Source organism: Lutjanus erythropterus, chromosome 10 (genome assembly GCF_056507025.1).
Source record: "Lutjanus erythropterus isolate fLutEry1 chromosome 10, fLutEry1.hap2, whole genome shotgun sequence".
In the NCBI taxonomy this organism is placed as follows: domain Eukaryota; kingdom Metazoa; phylum Chordata; class Actinopteri; order Lutjaniformes; family Lutjanidae; genus Lutjanus; species Lutjanus erythropterus.
The window spans coordinates 14,469,971-14,491,206 of record NC_139326.1 but is presented as its reverse complement, the minus strand read 5'-3'; the positions used below and the strand labels follow the sequence as shown (position 1 = coordinate 14,491,206).

Here is a 21,236-nt window from a genome sequence, read left to right as displayed (position 1 = left end):
AAATTAGCGCCGAGCATTGAGACTGAAGGAAGGATTGTCAAAGACAGAGCGACGGCAGGGGAAGCAAAAATTAAGCAGAAAAGAAAGAAGAGAGGAAAACATCGAGGCAAACACAGAGTGAGTCAGGGTGGGACAAAGACTGTTTTTATGATCCCACAGATTGTTAACCCAGGCTCTAATTTTCTCCTTCTTGTGCACACTAGCGCCAATGAAGTGAGCACTGGGTTTATTTCACATTTCCCTGTGTTATAGACAAGGCCGACAAAGCCCAGGCTTGTAAAATTAGCAGCGAACACAGAGTTAGCGTCTCCAACGCCATGGGGTCTGAGTTTGAAGGTACAAAATCTCATTCCAGAGGAGCTCTGTGGCGCAGCTGCGTGCTGGGGCCCTTTACCAGCAAACAAACAAGCGATGCATGGCCTGAAGAGAGAAAATATGTCTCGCTAATGCGTGTCTTCTGTGAAGAAAATAACAAATCCCCATATGGGTACGTCATTCCATGCAGCCTTTGATAAGCAGAGGATCACTGGCTTCTGATACTTGTGATGATGGTTCACTGTTGCTAATGGCCATGTGTGTCTCACATGGGGGTGTTTTAAGCTTGCTCTTGTCTTTTTTGTTTTGCCTCTAAATGGATGGTAAAATGATCTCTCAGTCAACTTGCACTGTCAGATGCACTGATAAACAGACGCTGTGACAAAACATGCATTAATCTGCACTCCTGCCCACATCATTCCTTCTCCCCGCTCGTACCCATACTCCCCCCCCCCCGTCCTCTACAGTAAGAATGAAAGGAAGCAATTTTCATGAGCAAAGCAGCCGCAGTGTTTTAAGATGGGTCCGATGCGGAGGGAACACACTCGCACACACATGTTAACATGTACACAGGCTCCTTTGTTCCCTCAGTGGTAGGGCCACTGTGGTGATGCCATTCTCACCCACTCATCGCTGTACTGTAGATATCACCCACGTGTGTTTGTGTGTGTTTGAGCGCACATGTCTGTCAATTCCATAACTCCTTTCCTCACAATGGGGCAGCCTCACAAAGACAGTAATCAATTTGCGGTAACATTATGTAAGCTGTGTGGCTGGTATGGCTTCAGCTTGCCTCCTGTCTGCTCTGTCGTAGGATGATTTCCATGTTGGTCCGAAGCAGAGGTGGTGACTTGACTCGAGTCAGACTTAACTTGCAAATTGGAGGACTTGAGACTCGCTTGACTTACGGTGATAAAAGGCTTGATTTGACTTTGACTCGCTATTTCAGTTTTAGTTGTTATAAAAACTCATTATAACAACACATTATGTAGTAATATTTTCAAATCTCCAGTCAGCTTTTAGCACTGACTTAATGTAGGAGCTGTGAAATCTATGACTTTTCTCAATTCTAGAGTTTCTGGACATAGTTATATTGTCACAGTCTCTACTATATACCTTCATGCTGCTGGCCAACTCAGCTGCCAACCCTATTTATAGCAATTTGCCACTGGGTCTAACAACTTTGTTTTGGGAAATCCTCCAGATGACTTGAAAAGGACTTGACTTTTGATACTGATATTGAAAAGTTATGTTTTATTTTTGGAATATGGTTGAGTGATTTCTAGTGCAATGCGCACAAACCTGGCAATGTACTTTCAAGGATTATGTTGTCGATGACAGTAGTATGAAGAGAACAGTGGTATGCAAATTCTGCAGCTCAAAAATCAGTGACACGTCCACATCATCCAGCTCCACTCATCACTACTAAATCCACAAAGAAAGGTATGTTAATGTGTCTTTATAGCTGATTTATGGCCATTCAAACCTTTGCTAGAAAACTAGCACTATAAACACTTAGACTTGGCTTTCAATAGATTTGCATTCTATTGGAAAGACATGCTTGTTATTGATTACCACAACATGTCAAATAACAGCAAGCTTTATAGGGGGTAAGCAGGCTGCAACAGTTTTTGTTAATGTAGAAAATGAAATGACTGCTGTGTTTTAACAGATTCAAATGTGGAAACTGGGGTAGATCATCAGAATTTTGTGTGACTTGACGTGTGACTTGCCTCACCTGAGCAATGACTCGACTTAACCTGCTTGATTTTCATCACAGTAGTTTGGAGGTCAAGACTTGAGGCTTGCACAGGTGTGACTAAAGGCTCATTTATGCCTCATTTATTTATCGTTACATTTCACACAGTGTAACCCTCACTGCCCACTTATTTCTGTGCATCTTTTACGTTATAGATCAAAAGTCTACTAAGTCTACAAAACTCTATCTATATCTAATGTTTAGCATAAATGAGCCTTTGCTCTCACCTCTTCACAAATGCTAATGTTTCGATCCACATGGAGTGATGGAGCTCAGGTCCACATGTGTAGGCCCTTTGCCCTGCATGTTAAGCCACTTCAAACTGTAACATGAAAGCCAGATAGCACCTCAAAGAAAGGTGAACCATGAAAGAAAAAGGGTTGTCGCTAAACACACCTGTTTTCGATCGTCCTGTTTGTGCTCAGGTTAGCTGGTATCTGAGGAATGTAAATTATATGTGGTTTGGTTTGGGCTGAAGCTCTGTCAGTGCTGTTGCAGGGGATTGTGTGCAACCATTACAACCCCCCCTCACCCGCTCTGTCTCTTCTTTCTCTCTCTGAGGTCCTGTGTGATTACAGGGTCCAGGGAAGATGAGGTCTGACTTGGATAAATAAAGGTCTCATGTCAAGAGGAGGGAGCGATGTGACCAGCCATGCTAATGCAAGAAAAAAAAAAACTGCTGCACCAGATCAAAAGCTCAGCTCTTTGTCCTGTTTATTCTTAACAGACATCATTATTAAAACAGAATGATGCCTCATCTTTTTTAGAGTGAATCATAACAAGACCTAAGGCAAGAGAAGCTGAAGCCATTGTGTAAAGCAGCAGAAGAGATTTAAAGGATTTTAAAGGAGTTTTTGTTTAGTTTTGAAGACATGAACATTATGTCAGTTGACCGCACGCTCCCCAGATTCAGATTCTGTTCAGATTCGTGTGTAAATTTTTAGCTGTAGTCGCTGATGAGGGTGCAGGTGCTGCTAAAAGTCTTTAGAGGACCTTTCAAACAATATCCAACTTTCTTCTTACAGAGCGCTCCTCTGCCACTGTTTGGAGGAGAGGTTTTTATTTGGCTCTGATTAGTTATTTCCTGTTGTGGAGATTTCCTGCCAGCAGTCATACATGACACCAAAATGTAATACGGGTAATGAAAAACTCAGTGGCAACTAATTTTTGGTGAATCTGAACTAACCCTTTAAATCACACAACACCACAAATTAACTGAACTACTGAGGCAACGGTAGAGGTGCAACTCTACAAGTTTGGTTGCTTTGAAGAGAAGCATCTGACGGGTAAAGAAGTGAATTACTCTAAATACAGCATACACTTAAACTGATACTGGTTTTCTTTCAGGTAGGCCTGACTTTATGTTTTGCTGCTGACCATGTCCACATTTCCCAGCTTCCTGGTTATCCGAACTCTCCCTTTAAGAATGGTTGAAAAGGTGAATTTTGTCTTTTGTCAGGAGTTTTAGATTGTATTACTATATATCTATTTTATATATTTTTTAAATTAATTAAATAAATCAAATAGGTAGTGAGTAATATAGTCTTCTCTTGTCATGATTTTGACTCTGATGGTTTTTATCTTGACTGTGCAATTTTGTCAAGTATTTCTTGTGTTTACTGCGGTTCAGGGCTTTTTCATGGCAGCCATGTTGATATGAAAGAACTGTGAAAACACAGGTGTTACCAATGATACTAATTAAGGTTGTGTTCCATTTAAGTGTAACAGAGGCTTTCCATTGATCCGCCATGCACAGTAGCAGCACCCTGACTCTTTGACCTGAATGGAACAAAGCCTCAATTAGTATCACTGGTAACACCTGTGTTTACACTACTAATTTATCTAAAAATGGCTGATGTGAAAAAGTTCTGTTATTCTGTATTCCCTCCATCAGTGTTGTCTTCTTTTGTACAACCAACCTACAGTCGAAAAAGTTAAACTGAGTTCACAAGAGAGATGTCCCAAACATCCCTAAGGATTTGTCTTTACTGTACTGGGCACAGGGCACACTGAAGTGATGTACTGTCTCTACCCGAATGTGTCACACAAATTGTGGGAGTCGTGTTCTCCAGTTGAACTTACTTATCATATTAATAATTTAAGCTTATAGACTTAATAGCTTTAAAACCAGGATCTCCAGTATCTGGGTCAAGTCACTTGTGAAAAATAAGGTCTGTCAGCCAGGGCATCCTGAGCTTTTGATGCAGCTTTGAATCCGCTCTTTTTAGAAATAGAACAACATGGTTCATGAAAATTGGGTTTAAGTTGATCAAATGTCTAAGAAAGCCTCATGTGTTGTGACTAAATGTAACTAAAGCAGACCAATGGTGGATTTCAGTCACCCATTGGACATCAGAGGTAGACATTGAAAGAACTAATACATGTTTATTAAATACTGAGGTTTAATCAACTTTTACTGCCTGCTTGCTGTGGTGGATGAACGGACCCAATGTGTGGAGCACAAACACGCTCCCATCTGCATCCAATGAAGAGAGAGTGGCAAACACATCAAACCCATCTGTTTTGTCTATCTTTGTAAACTACAGATGGAGGCATTGGTCTGTTCTCCACATTCCTTGGCTTGTTTAGATTATTTTACACTTTAAATCCATGTACACTGTGGGGAAAATCTCCTTTGCGTCAAGACATTTTGCTTTAATCCCTCCCTGCAGCGAATCGCCTTATGCCTGTTGTTGCCGATCATTATCATCAAAGTGCACATTCATTTTAATTTGTGGACTCCATAATTGCCTAACGTGTTTAAATCCGTCTTTTTTAATTATATTGCCTGAGTGACCTGGTCAGGGAACACATTTCCACTGTATTGAATCACAAAAGGTTGTCAGATAAACCGCAACAGAGTGCACTTCCAAGGACACAATAACAACAGCACAATAGGCTACTGCAGAGGGGACCACAGCGCTCAACATTCAGACCCCTTTTAACCAGCCACGTCTCTGGTTCCTGATCTTGATTGTGAAAGCGATCCTTTTTCACTGTGGTTTGTGCGGCTGTGGGAAGAGCAGCAGTACTGGGAACCAGATGGCTCTGGTAAAAAGACAGGGGGCATCCCACCGGCCTCCCTGGGAAAGGGGATCCATTACGGAGGATCCATTGAGGGCCCGCAGATTCTGTTTCATGGCACCGTCCGAGTGTGACCACCCTTTGGTTGGCGTTGGTCATGGGCTGGTGCCACGTAGGCTGCCACAGACCCAACCCTTTTTGTGTTCACCTCAGGGAGCCGTATTCACCTTCGATGCAGGACAGACAACTAAATCAGGGCCTCTTGGTGACTTGGGTTTCACTCCTTTTGAGTTCAATCCTCTTTCAAAGGGCCTCACATTGCAACGGGATATCACTGGCTCCGAAGCTTGAAAGACAATGGTTGTTTGTAAAAAACGGTTGACTGAGATGTTCCTGTGCATTTGTTAAGTAGAATCCATGAACTATTAAAGCTCGGTTAACTATTGCCAGGGTATCACAGCTTGCATTAAAGGGTAACCTCTGTAACCTGGACCCTACCTTCTCATATTTTTGTGTCTAACTGACTAATTTTTGAAAATTTTAAAAATATTACTGAAGGAGTATTGAAGGAGACCGCTGCAGCCGGCTGAAGCAAAGCTAGGCTACAGCGTAATTCTTCTGGGCAATTGTGCATCATCAAAGTAAGTCCACTACAAGTTCTTGTTTTTGCCACTGACAGGCTCAGACTGTTATTATAACTGTCTGAAAACATTATGGAAAGAATCAATATAGAGACAGACCTTTTATTTAACAAGTAAGAGTAAAAATAAAAGGTAGGTTTTATCTGCTGTTTTATTGCTCGTGCCAAACTAACCAGATTCTCTTTACAAAACACTACTTTTAACACCATCATAATTATCTTCTTTCAAACTTGACAGAAACAAAAAACACTCACCAAAAACACCTTGGCTCATTTTTCCACTGTTTCAACAATCACCAACTCTGGTTTGGTTGAAATAAACCCATAATTTACCACATTAGATGTGAAAATATCCCGAGAGGGAGGTGGGAAATCAGAGAAGCAGCAGGGAGAAATGGCGTGTAGAGCCAGAATATTTTCACATCTACCTCAGTGAATTAAGGGTTTATTTCGAGCCAGGACATTTTTGGTGAGTTTTATTTTGATACTGTCGAGTTTGAATGAAGATGATGATGGCTATGATGTTAAAATTAGCATTTTGTAAAGGGAGTCTGGTTAGTTTAGCAATGAAACAGCTCTTTCTGGTTAAACAAAATGTGTCTCCCGCTTCAAATAAAAAGTCCGTCTCTGCAGGGATCCTGCCTTTCCCAGAAGGATTAGCTTGTTTTCGTTTCCACTCTCCCTCAATGCTGGACCAGTGTCATAAATTGTTGTCCGCATTAATCACTTTGACACAAAAACATGGAAAAATAGGGTCCAGCTTGACAAAACACAGAAGTTGCCCTTTAATGGACATTTATTTGCATATTCTTTCAAAAATGACCACACTGAAACATGTCGTCCAGCCCCCGTTCTGCACTCTCTGATCCACTGCACATTTCCCTGTCACGGCTTCTTAGCTCTGCCCGCCACTGGCTCTGTTCCTTTGTTTGCTGTCCACTTAGCTACGTCTGCTCCCTTCACTTGTCCAAATGTTTGCTCTGTCCACTTAGCCATGTCCACTTGCTTGGCCTTGTCAAATCAGTGCTGTAGGTGGGCGTTTCCTGCAAAGAGGAAAGGCGACAATTTGCCTCTTTGGCCACAAACTGCTGCAGCTGGACACTAACCAGACCCCGGGGCTCAGCAGTGAAATTACTCTCCATTTATTTAAAGTGGTTGCCATTACTCTACCGCAGTAGAGCACAGACCTCAGTGGCCCCGGCCCAACCATAACTGCTGTATAAAAAGAACTAGGTTCGCCGGACAGGTCATGTCTCACACAGTAGCAATTCAATATCCTCCCGTTATGTTCTTGGTTACGCTTCTCAAAACTCAGAATTGCATGTGACACCACAAAAATACATGGTTGCTTTGAAAGTCAGCCTGTGGAGATTTTTGCAAAAACACCCAACCAATCACTGGCGAGATGTTTGGAACATGTTACACGTTTGAATCAAAGAAAGAATAACAGCTAATTTACCTTAATCATACTATGTCAAAAGCTTTATTAATAGCACGCTCAAAAAGAGAGACAGGAAGCCATAATGGTTCTGGGCTTGTACCAAAACAAATCAAACCAAAGTCTAATCGTTTTTTCCTGTTCCTCTTGAAATGCAGAAACAATACACCAGCCAATGACCACTATTAGGGAACAGCAAAGCAGCACTTACTTTTATCAACACGCCCAGAGCTGATAACACTCCACTTTGATTTCACGTCAGCGTATAAATCCAGCTTTGAGGCAGAAAGTTATATTTTGTGTAATGTTTTCATGCATCAGCCACTTCCTCCCCCAGGGCCTAAAAAACCTCCTTTAAAATTCCATTCTCTGTGAATTAAATTGAGTTTTGATAATGAAAGCAATTGTTTGTTTGAGAGTTAATAGAATTCATAGAAGAATGTAAGGCTCTATGGTATTTCATTACTGTTCTCTGACTATTTGATTTACCCCCTCGCCCTGGAGTGTGTTCCAGCTGATGGGCTCCGACCGCTGCAGAGAGCACCAGCCGAAGCTGAGAGAGAATGTCATTCGGCGTTGACTGGAGTGGGTCTCTTCCTGCATACGCAAATGTCAAGGTACACGAAGAGGCCAGGGAACACAGCTCATGCATAATGGTATTAAAATGTACAAAGGAGGGAAAGGGAAGAGGTGGGAGAATTTGTCACAAGGGAGGGAGGCAGAAAACTTGGGAGAAACATCTGTACTCACAAAACTATAAATGCAACAACATTGTCTCTGCTCCTGTTTTCCATGACTTGAAGTAAAAGATGTAAGACTTCTATTATCAAAAAAGGTTTATTTCTCTCACATTTTGTTCACAAATTTGTTCAAATCTGTGTTATTGAGCACTTCTGTTTTGATACTCTTATGATATTTCACATGTGTGCCTTGAGCTGGTCACAAGAAAAGACTAAAATTACATTTATTAGGCCCTGAACTATCTCTGACTGACCCACCTCATATTCTCACCCTAACCAATCACTCCTCATGTCTAAACTTAACCAATCCAACCAATGAAGGCAATAGAACTAACCACTTCAATGCAGAGAAGGGTCGGACAAGACTTTGCCCTCCTGAAAATAAAAAATGCTATCTATAGCCCCATGTGAAATAGCTATATTATGGATAGATTATGTTGGAAAAGAAGAAGAAGTCACCTGGGCCCAGACCTTTGAATCTGCCCACTAACAGTGGTTTGTCAACTAGCAATAAGGGCCGCAGGGGAACCAATGATTAGTCAATCAACGTTGAACAGGTTGCAGTTTAATAGTTGTAAAAGCTGTGTGTTGCTGCCACGTAAAGGTATAAAAAACGTGGAAAAAGAAATCAGTTGGTGTAAGTGGAGGCGATGTCAGACTGAATATTGAAATGGGGTGTAACATGCTGACAATTCAGTCTGATCAGGCTAAAGAAGAAGAAGTGCTTTATAACACATTTTAATAAATTTATGAAGAAAATTTTAGACAAATAAACCTTTTTTGGACACAGAACAGGTCTTAATTTCTTTTATTTCCACTCATGAAAAATGGGAGCAAAAACAAAAGTGTTGCATTTATATTTTTGTTGAGTGTAGACAGTTTAAGATAAAATTGAAGAGATGTGAAAGAAGAAGTAAAGATGCTTTAGGGATCCATCCAAAAACAACTTGTCACAGCTCATTCAGAAAAATACTCTTGACTGACCTTTGAGCAGCAAAACCTCACAAACCACTACTCTGGCCACATGTGTGCACTCTCCCACCTAAACATTGTTTATCTCTTTCAAGCCTGACAGTTGTGTACAGCCGGCAGCAGCTTGACAGCTTAATTTCATGTTGTCTCTCAGGACCGCCTCCGTGCATCAGGGACCGGAGTGACACACTCAGCCACCCTCCACTTTGCTTGGGGACGCCTCTTTCTCTCGCCACTCTGCGCTTTACATGACTATCGCGTCCGTCATGCCTCATCACCTCTGGGGGAGGCTGCCCATGCACAACCATCGCCAATATAGATGCTGGAGCTGGAACTGGCCTGGCTGCTTTGCATACTGGGTCGCCCGGCCAACCGACTGAGCAGGTGGTGATTTGCACAAGGTGAGAGAAACATGAACTCAGCGGAAGTTCAAAAAGAAAACTGGAGAGAGAGAGCACGACCCAGAGAGAGGTACTTTGATAAAACAAATGTAAGGCTTTGAACACGACAGGACAAGAATCAGAGTGGCATGATAATAAGCACGATTGTGTTTATAATAAGTAGGTTTGTTTCTCCGTCTTTGTGGTTGGTGGTTTTATGGGAAGTCCAATCCCTTGGCATGGAGGAATAAGGGCGTTGCCCGCAACTTGACCTTCGCTGGGCACCACCCAGAGGTCAAGAGGAAGTAAATGGGCAGCAGCTTGACACAGAAGCACACATTTCTGACCTAGAGTTTTTTTTACCCTCCTTCTGTTACCAGCTGTGAGCCAGATTCAACGCACTTTCGGCCAAGTAAATGAGGGAATTCTTCAAAACTTTGGCCTGTCTTCACAAGTCAAGACATGCTGAGTATCATGAGTGTTGGGATATGCAAAAAAAGGAAAATGCCATACTCTATTTTCTTCCATTTCAGACTTTCTACACTCTATGTCTGCCTCTTCAATGGGCGCAACACTGCCTGGCCCCTCATCTATCAGTGCTATGTAGCTGCTGCTGGTGTTACTGTCACTGGTTTGTGTAATCAGCTGTGGCTTGGTTTTTAATCTTCCTTATTGCCAGTGAAGCTCCATACAAATATACAACAATACTGAATGATGCTCAGAGGAAAAGACTCTTCCTCACCTGCTATTATTCCATGTGAACTTGGAAGCATAGTTTTAAAAATTCTGAAATAATCTGTTGATTATTTTTCAGATTATACTTGGATGATTGAGCCTTCGCAAAACCCCATCCTCCTTAGGATTGCTACATCTGTCCAACCTTTCACTCTTGCGCTGCATATATGCAGTTTACTGAGATAACAGTGGCGTATTTGAATGACAGTAATATTTAACACCATGTCCTCAATTCCACACAGAATTAAACGAAAGAGGGCCTCTCACCTGACCTTTTAATGCTTCCATCTGAGAAACATGAGAACCATATTCAAAATTACTTAACATGATAAAACGTTAATGCTCACAGACTTTGGTTGGACGATGGTTTGGTTGGACATTAGTTGGACGATGAAATACGACACATATATGATAGTAGACAGAAATACACTTATTATCGGTGGAAAAGTAAGCACAGTGACTAGACAAAGTGCAGCAGACCTTGAGGCGGTGACCAAACCAGTCCAGCCAGACCGCAATCCCCCCAGGAAGAGAGCTGGGATAAGAGCTAAGCTAGCAAACCGGAGAGAAACTTTGATTATCCCAACATAACTTCTGGTGGGAATAAGCCATGTGTTTGGCAAATTCAGTTCTATCTAACACAAGAGAAATGCAAAGCTTGACAGGCCTGTGGTGCCTTATGGATGCTAATCTATGATTGGAAAGTTGCTGTTGAGGGGCTTAGTGAAGGATCAATTGTTGAGTCTTTCAAATGTCAGGATAAAACAGAAAAATGCACAATTTGTTTGGTTTGTCCAACAACAATATAAAAACAAAAGCATCCTTTTAACAGGGATCTCAAATTCCTGCAAGAAAATTTGTGATCTGACCTAGTTGCCTAATAAAGCTCATGTGTTCAGCAACGAGAGCTAAGAGCAAAGTGGCATTTCATTATCTCTCCACTATAACTCCAACGCCTGTATGGTCTGTTTTTTGTCACGTTACAGCTGCAGTGTCAGTTGAAGCCGATATGCGTAGTTGGTCTTTGTTGCTGTGTTTTGTTGTCTCGATAAACTTAACCTCTTGGGGCGTTCCACTGAAGATTCATGAGGGCTCCATATGGGCTGGTGTGGAGCTGATTATGCATGGACACAACACAAAGAGGAGACAGACTGACTGGGTTTACTGTGAAAACAACCACGACACACTGACTGAACCTGTGCGCAACCTACAGGACATTTAGAGGAGCACGAAGTTTTACAGAGTGTACAAAAAGTTTGAGGGACATTAGCCCATTTGTCACCTTACTAAGGATCCAAATGAGTTATGAGAAAATAAGCAGTAAAAGCAACCATGTGTCGCCAGTAGATTGCTCTGTCCTATGACTGATGCCAACACTTTTGCGTGCCCTTGAGTGAAAGACAAGGTACTCACATTATCTTAAAAGTCAGAAAAAGAGAACAACAGCTGAAAAACGGATGTTTCCTCTTACCCAGAGAGTAATCTCTTCATTCATGCAGTTTTAGTGTGATGGACAGTTCACATTACAACAATGAACATTTTCAGTTGTTATTTTTAAATATAAAGACACTATGCTGGCAAACAGTTAACTATTTACACATCCAGCAGAAATAGAGCAACATTAGCATTCATTTGCAGTCATGCTCGTCACCACCTTACAAATATAAGCCAAATATTCACTGTTCTTTTAGCTCTGGACTGGTCTCCACCAACTCCTGAGGGAAATATTTAGCTCTTTAGCAGCTAAATGCTAACCAAGTCTGCTTTATCAGTGCTCAACAATAAGGACTGCCTGATTGCCTGGGGCAAGTAAAATGCCATATTTGATCAGTAAATCTAGCAACTCATGTGCCAGATTGGGCAAAAAAGATCATTGTCATCGTTAACATTGTTTTCTTCTGGATGATTATGAAAGTAGCTAAGGAAAGGGCTGTCTCACTTCCTTCTCATCTCTGTTGAGAGTTGCATGTGCAAAGTACTGACTGGGCACTTGCAAAAAAAAAAAATTGACAATGGGTAAAGATAAAGTTTATCAGCTGAAGAGCAAGCAAGTACTTCAATTGTCCTGGAAACAGAACTTTAGGTGAATGGCAATGTGGATGAAACTCAAACCATGCATTGTGTAGGTTGCAGCAAGTCTAAGTTCAAGGCGGATAAAACAGAGTCATTTTTAAAAGGCACGACAAGTTTCCAAAAAAACATCATTGGAGTGCCATAACAAGAGCTTCTAGTATCTCATTTGCATTGCAGCCTCTTCTGGGGCCTTGCCGATGCTTGTATAAAACATTGATGCTGAGACAAGTCAGATAATAGCAAAATTGCACCACAGCGGATAATGTTTCCAAAAAATGCTAGTTACTAGTTCCACTAGTTATTTTGTTGTTATTTGATACCACTCATAAATGAAATTATGTGCATAGTAAGAGACAGTATAGCAGGCAAGTACATTCCTGACCCACTTGCCTGACACAAAAAGTGGCAAAAAAAACTCTTACATTAAACAGTAATGTTAAAGCCTAAAACTGCCACTGGTTTCTACACACAATCACATCTTTAATCATAAATCCAGCTACTCGGATGTGTAGCTCAGCACGCTCACATAGTACCGCACAGTACACCAATGTACCCCGGTGGTTTGTCTGAACTTGTGTCTGCAGCACAGAAGCTCTCCATCTCCGAACCGGAAAAGCAGGGGGGGGACCGCACAGCCCACATCTGAGACCCAGACCCCATGCACCCTCTTCCCATAATGCCCTCTGACACTCCCCACACTGAGCACCGAGGTTTTACCCGCACACCGAAAGCCCATATGTTAAACTCTTTAAGAAGCCGCTGTCTCTCCTCAAACCGGTGCTCCATTGCGATCATCTCTGCCAACACAAGCTCGTGTTTCTTCAGATCTTGGATGAAGACGGTCTGTTATTATCTTCTGAGGCAGACAGACGATTCAGAGTATCTCTCTCTCACACTCACACACACACACGCACACATGCACAAAGACCCCTCTGTCTCAGAGGTTACAAAGGTTGATGGAGGCCTGCACTGTGTAGACTGCGTTAGAGAGCGGATTAATTCGAGACAGATATGGTGATTGGCTACATGAGGGAGAGCTGTGGATTGGGCAAAGACAGGCAGTGGTTTGTTTGTGTATGTGTGTGCGGTTATGTGTGTGTGTGTGTGCATGAGAGGAGGGGCATCAGACAGAGGATGTGAGATGTCTTGGTTTGACACTGACCTTTAAAATCACAAGTAGGAACGTTGGCTGTTTATAGAGTCTCCAGATGGCCACAGTTGCCTCACATTTGAACTTAACTCAAACACACAGGTAGCATTGAAATTATTGGCTGAGTAATTGATTAGTCAAGTGACAGAAAACATTCATCAATTGTGAAGTTTTCTAAACATCAGTTGGAACTTTACATGGCATATTGCTATGTTTTATTAAAAAAGTTTACTTTTTTATATAATCAGAACTTATGGTTTTTATATAATCAGAACAGTAAAGAAAGGTAACAATGCTGCTGCTGTCAGGGTTTAAACACTGCCACGAATCCGTGCATGTATCACAATATCACAATACAGTGTTTTTGAGGATTGATACAGTATCAGAAAACATAATATGATGATACTCAAGTGTATTGATATTTTCTGACACTACACAGAATTTATTAATCATTTAAAAATATTATGTCAGTTGCAACCTTGCAATAACCATCCAGATAATTTTTGCACGTGCAGGGCTCAGGAATCAAGTTAGCAATAACAAATATAAAACAACTTTTTTCAAAATAAAGGCACAAAAACTACTGTTAGTTACATTATAACTAGGCAAACTCCATCCGCTGATGAAGTTGGTCATGTGATATATAAGCTTCAGAGCGCTCTTTACATGGACTTATGAAGAACTTTGAACTGCAACAGATTACAATAGCTTATAATAAAAATACGAGTTAGTTCCAGCCTTACACACATCGGCAGGTAGAGAAGCAGAAATACGCACACAAAAATACACCATAATCCTGGACTTGCATATCTGGAAATGTTGAAAAGCTCCTGGCATCCTTTCCCTTGCTTTTCACAGGCAGGTGAACATGTACACTCAGTAACACGCACATTCGACGCGCTCTGACTTGATGCTAAGCCAAACATCTGAAAACACACTGTAGACTCCTATCAATCACACGTCAGCCCAGTGAACACAGAAGCTGCACGGCTGTTGCCATCAAAAACTACAATCCAAACTTTTCTGTGATCAGCTACTGTTCGGGAGTTCGTGCAGCGTTTTAAACCACGCTCCGGCCGCCTCGCCTCTCCCACTGAGCCACACAAGCTCAGTTCCGTCTGCGGTTGCGAGTGCAATGAATCTGAGTCGAGAGTTCAGGCCAAAATCATGCCCTGCTGGACAACGATCAGACGGGGGGCAGGAAAGAGAGCGGGCTGCCAGATGAAACAGAGGGTTGCCAGTTTATGCAGCGGCTTATATGCATGTTAGGCTACAAAGAGAAATCACAACATATGCTGTCATTCATCCCCCCATCACTCTATCTGGTGCCTAGAGTGCTTCAAGGAGGAAAGAAGAGGGCTCGTGTTGAATGAGAGAAAAAAGCTTACAAGTCTTCAGCTTGGTCTGGAAATGTTCAAGCTGATTCACCTGCGGCAAGTTAGTTTGATAAGACACCTCACTGCACAGAAATCAGCCTTTGCAAATCTTCCAAGTGTGGCCTTACAAGTTATTTCATGCATGTCTAGTTGAGTAGAAACTTGGCAAAGACTGCAGATGAAAAGAAAGCCCATAAGGCAGCTCTCGCCTCCTCCGATCAGTCCAAGATTCAGTTGGTCGAGCACAGCCTGATATTAACCTGATGTTTTCTTCATCAGGCCTTATTTCTGACAGCTCTGTCTCCTCTGATCACATAATGAGAGCGCATTCCATATTACCAAAATGTCACAGCCTGCCCTTTTCAAGCCTCGGCTCGACACAGCCAATACTAACTGTTTTCCTTTAAAGGCAATAGAAGGAAAGTCCAGTGATACACAGGTTGCGACTCCACTTGTCTCACATTGCTCTTGTTGGAGATTCTGCTGTTATTCATGTCAGCGAAAAGCGGGATCAGATTGATGAATTGCTGCCAAACTTTTTGCTTTGCGAAACTCTAAATCAAAGCAATGCCCTATTAAAATCCCTTGTCACGGTTGCGTATGAACTGTGAGTGTTTCGACAAAAGAGAGATTTTCCGTTATCAGATTCTTGCATTTAAATAATTACAACAGTTGAGAATTAGTAAAACTACCCGGAGTTTCACAAGATAACCACAAAGATTGCAAGAAGATTGAAAGATTCAGTCCACATTGCCACACGCACAGTAGATCAGTGTCTGTGGTGGGTACGTGGATGTTGGAATTTACGCATACACCCTCTGATGACAAAATTTGTGTCACAAAGACCCTAGACACTTGCGCACTTGTGGATGTAGAAACTAGAATTTTGGTTTTAAATGACAAGATTGACACCTCTTTCATGTTTGCTCATTAAATATGAAGTTACCGCAGCAGCTGGTTAGCTTAGCTTAGTAACAACTGGAAACGGGGGGGAAACTGCTAGCCTGGCTTGGTCCGAAGACAACAAAATCCACTTACTAACATCTCCAATCCTTGCTACATTACATCTAATTTGTTTAATTTGTACAGTTGATGTTTGAATGTTTGAACAGATTAAACAAAAGCAAAATGACATGTTAATTAGCAAGATTAATGTAGAGTAGACCCCGACTGATACTGGGTTTTTGGGGTTGATGCCAATACTGATGATAAGAGACAGTCAGATACATAAATCTGTTCCCTCATTTAACTCTCAGCAAAAAAGCAAATAAGCATATTTCCCAATAATGTCAAACTAAGGCTGAATGATAATGCTAATGCTAGAGGGCTTTTAATTTGAAACTGATATGGGAAATGCTGAGTTTTTATTAACATAATTCAGTAACTTTAACAGGGCAAATGTGAGTGGATCAAAACGAGGCTTTGTTCTTTTCCTACTGAAAACCTACAGCAGCTGAACTACCTCACTAACAGAGCAAACAGATGCGATAAGCACGAGTGAACTGGCTAGAATTTTTTGTGTCACCATCCGTTTTCAAGATCAGCATCTAGAAAGCATCATTCCCCCGATTGCATATTTTTACTGAATATCATACAATAGCAATCATGTCTGATCAGTCTGGGCACCCCTAATAAACAAAATGAGATTTCTGATAAAAACCAACAGTAACTTGGATATAATGACTAATTGGGTAAAGGCAAACAGCTAGAGCAGAAAATTACACTAATTTACTGTGATACAGCCTTTAAAACAAGGAAAAACACAACACTTGTACCATATCACAATGTCAAAAATCTAAGATCATATCTATGACGATATTAATATAATCATATGACAATATTGATATTTTATTAATTTATTGTGCAGCCCTCTGTGATCCCTGCATGCACTAACGCATGAAACAGCTTATTCTACCTGCAACTGAAAGTAAAAAAGGTGAGTCACACACACTGGCAGCTTCATAAAAACACTGTTCAACTTCCATTTCAATAAGATGATGATGGCACCATTTAAATGAAAACAAGACATACATGTAGGTGCATCATGGTGCACTGTGGGACTCTCGCCGCCACTTTCACCACTGGCCCCCATCGCGTACCTGCCAGTGAGACCGGTCACGTATACGCGGAGCATCAAGAACAAAATAAGTCCCCGCTGATTAACCAGCTTGAGCTTGTTCACGACACCAACACCATCGGCTACATCATTACCGGCTTACAGAGCAACTCAATTACGCCTCATCTTGACAGCTCTGACAGGATTCAGCTTCCACTTGTGTGTACATTTGTGTGAAGGGCCTAAGCAGCTGCCAAGTGAGCAACAGCGGGTCGCAGTCAGACATCCCATCATTTGGGATTCTGGTGGAGTTTCTTTATAAAGCCTCTGAGTTCAGGTGGAGGAGAAACCATACACATTAATGATAAGAGTCTCTATTGGCCTATTGTCATGTTATATATAGGGTGCATAATAACTTAGCTGCTGCAGGTACAACATGTCATCTGTAACCCTTAACTACATTTTCACTCTTTTCTTTGTGTGTGTGTGTGTGTGTGTGTGTGTCTGTGCATCACTGAATCACTGAGGGCATGATCATCCCTCAGCGCAAGATGAAAAACACTTTTGCTGTTAATACACTTCTGCTTGATGCAATGCTGTAGTCTACCAGGACAGCGAAAGCACTCCAGGGTAATTGTTTTAGACACGCTGTCAAAAAAGCAACAGCAGCTGGCGATTCTACAGAGCGTTAATAAGCTGCTGCATGACCTGGCTTTCGCAGTTTAAGGAAAAAATTCTTATGTTTTTGAAAATTATTATTTGCACATTCCCGGATACTTCACAGACTTGCTTCTTGTGATGTTTAAGTAGAACACTCATAATATCCACAGTTGACTTATTCAGTGCAGTCAGTGCAGAGTTATTTTGCAGCGCTGCTTGTTTCAGTACGTCCACTTTAACTCAACCTGCCTCATACATTTCCCCTGAGTTTCCTGCATTTTGCATCACCCATGAACTTAATCTCCTGTGATTGGATTTCTCTTGAATGAAGCACTTATTCTTTGATTCCAAGGGCTGGCTGACACTCATATTTACCACGTAAGAGCAGTCTGCTTCTATTGAACTCTACAGCTCCAGGCATTTAGCAAATACTCTTTGGATTTGAAAAAAAAACGCCACTAAACTAAACAGCTGGACTAACAGCAGTGTCATTACTAGAGATGAAATGATATAAAAAACTTCAAATCATGATGATGGTGACAAGAATTATTACAGTTAGCAGTATTATCATGGTATGTTTAAACATGTATCATGTAACTTCTGCCGCTAGGGGTCTTGTTCAAACAACAGAGGACATAGTTTGATAGCGACGTGAAGTGGTGTGGGATCATGGGAGTTCTCTTCCCTTCTAAAACGTTTTTACTGAAAACCTCTGCATCATTTGAAATGGCACCGTGTCCTTCTTTACTATGTCAATGTTTTGATTGACACAAAATGCTACGCCTGCATCTGAAGACTGTTGCTAACTTTTGTTGCTGCTGGATTCTTGTGCCAACACGTTTTTAATGATAATTAAATGATCATTTGAAACGGTATTACTAACTGTCAAGGTTTATCAAGAAACCAGTAATCATTTTATCTATCAAATATATATTGAATATTTCAAATACCGCAATATCACATTAAAAAACAGACTGTGACAACATCTATTACAATATTACATGTTTTTTTTTTCACAAACACACTGCTAGTGAATGCTGCATTGTTTGTTTTGAACCTGTACATAAATAATTCAAGCATTCATTGCCATAGACAATTCATGCCATTGTTTTTCATACGCTTTGGTGGTGGCTGGCTACTTTTTATTAAAGAAGAAAAGCAGAAAAACTTTAAATTAAAAGGAAATATGAATTTTAGCAAAGGAAATTTTCATTTTTTCAAGCCATCATTTTACTTATTTTTTTTAAGATTGCAATAAATAACATGGACTTTTTTTAATCACGGTATTATAGTACCTTGAGTTTTGATATCGTTGTATCCCTGTTTACTATAAGCGCACCCTTTCATTGTGAGTGCAGAGGGGTTTTAGGGTGGATTTTCCCTTTAGGTGTCAGCAGGTTTCACATTCAGTCTGACCTGCACTTACAGTCCAAACATATTAAGGGCAAACAGAGCATCAAACAGTCCTTCTCAGCATTCACAACAAGAGACTGCAGGGTTTCTGGTAGACACATGAAATTATTGTTTTACTGTACAGTAAATATGGCACAGCTGACTTCAACTAAACATAAACTTGGCCTTTCTTCTCCCCAGTGTTATGAGGGGGAATACCATCGCTTTAAATACTTTGTTAATACATAGGTACACATGGGAGTACTTACGCACTAGCCCAGATGGTGGACCCTCTAATTTGAAATCCAAGGGTATAATTAAGAGACAAAAAAATTAAAAAGGAAAGCATGAGGATTTGCTGCTGCGACATGAAACGCGGCACAAATTACAGCAAGGAGAAGCTCGGTTAGTGTGGTCATCATTATTAGATATTCACATTAGAACAAAATATTCTCCGGGTAGGCAGCTTTGAACGGCGGGATGCGGCTGTGTAACTTTGAAGTTCTGCAGATAAACGCGAGCGTATCCGCGCGTATTAGTATGAACTTGATGGTAAATTAAATGGATGATATCAGATGACTGAGCGCTGAGGGTTTGGAGTTCATTTCAGGGGTGAGCTGATCTCTGAACGGTTCGATTAAAAACACAACGGTCAGTAAAACGATTCAGCCAAAACTATTATTATGATGGATATTTAACACACGTGATCAGTCAAAAAGATTACAACAGAGATGCAACTAGTAATCAATTAGCAGTCAACTATTAGATTAATTACCAACTATTTTAATAACTGATCAATCGGTTTGAATAATTCTTGGAGAAAAAGTCGAAATTCTCTGACTCTAGGTTCTGAAATGTGAATATTTTCAGGTTTCTTTACTTCTCTATGACATTAAACCAAATCTGGGTTATGATCAAGAAATTTGAGGGTGTCATTTTGGGCTTTGGGACACACTTATCGTCATTATTCACCATTTTATGACATTTTACAGAGCAAACAACTAGTTGATTGATCAAGACAATAATCGACAGGTTAGTCGACAATGTAAATAATCTCTAGTTGAGGACCTGGACTGATATGGGCTGAATGCAGCTGGTGCAGAACAGGTAAACACATCAGGACTACAGAGACGCCTAATGTGCTAGAGAGAGACGAGTGCGTAAAAGCTGCTGGTTTGGGTAACAAACTCCGCCGTTTCCATGATTAAATCGAGTAGCTTTCAGAGCAACATAACAGGAGTTCTCAATTCTATTCAACCGTTTTCAAGATTTTCACGGACCCCTGTTTGGTTGGAATAAGTCTCTACAGGTCTAAAGACACCTTGGGATACGGTTTGGACCACAAGTGTTTACCCTGTAGGTGTGAACGCGAAACTGTAGTCACACCGCTTACATTACCTCACTGTCTTATCCTCAAACTAATCAAATAACAACAAACTCATGTCCCGTTTTGCTTTGGCTGCAGCCTGTAAACATCCCAGCGCGTTAAAGACATGGTGCAGTTTGGGAAACAGCGCCGTAGTGGGACTCGGACCAAGGCGATGAACTATGAATGAAGTTACTGCGACTGCAATCTGTCATATCTTCGATACCAAATAGGAAAATAACATTAAAACATTAAAATGAACGCACTTTCGGTTGTGTGTTGCACAGTTTCTCGCAAGACAACAGCTTGTCCGGTGCGTAAATTAAAGAGCAACTTTGGAAGACGCTCCCGACAACGCAGATGTTTGTCGGCAAACATCCCCAGAAAGAAAACGCGAGCAGGAAAGTTTGACTTACCGGTGTCGAAATGATTGAAAGCCGCAGAAGAAATAACCGAAGCGAGAAGAAGTGCAGAGGTGACTGTCCAGGAATCCATCGTGCGATTAAAGAGTGCGGAGTGGCTCTCAGGTGAAGTGCAGCCTGTCGGACAGATGCTGCTGCTGCTGGACTCACTGGCTGGTTGACTGACTGTCCGGGTCTTTGGCCGCCGTTAAAAGTCCCTGAACTTCAAGGCAGGTCCTACAGCTACTACTACACTGACACCGCAAAGACGGGAACAGATAGTAGAAAGCAGGGATCCTATTTCCAACCCATGTGACAGGAAATAGGGGCAACAGATTCAACCTGCAGCGCTATGGAAGCAGCAGAAAGAAAAGAGGAGGAGGAGGAGGAAGGGAGGAGGGTGGGTTAGTGGGTGGTGGTGCAGGGGTTGGAGGGTGGTGCGATGAACGGCAGGTTAGTAAAGTAAACTGATTTAGAGCATATTTCAACAGTGTTTATTATTATAAAATTAAAAAATACATGCAGAAATACCATGGGGAAACTATTCAATGGAGTAAAAACTACCTTTAAAGAGACAGTTCAAACTCAAATCACAAATACATATTTTTCCTCTTATTTAAAGTGTTATTTATCCATCTACATTGTTTTGTTGTGAGTTGCAGACTTTTGGAGATACTGTCAGAGATGTCTGCCTTCTCTCCAATATAAAGGAATTCAGAAGGAAGTGCATCTACTCATAGGGGAGAGGCTTGTGCTCGT

General features: G+C 41.3%; 1 protein-coding gene across 2 annotated transcripts in view; it reads right to left on the bottom strand.

The window, feature by feature from the left end:
* kremen1 (kringle containing transmembrane protein 1) overlaps positions 1 to 20,813 on the bottom strand; it is a 77,770-nt gene extending 56,957 nt beyond the window's left edge. For both annotated transcript variants that reach the window (XM_084728352.1, XM_084728353.1), the window contains exon 1: positions 20,493 to 20,813. In XM_084728352.1, the coding sequence (XP_084584478.1) occupies positions 20,493 to 20,571 (79 nt within the window). In that variant the 5' untranslated portion in view covers positions 20,572 to 20,813. The remainder of the gene's footprint in view (positions 1 to 20,492) is intronic.
* Positions 20,814 to 21,236: the final 423 nt, after the last annotated feature.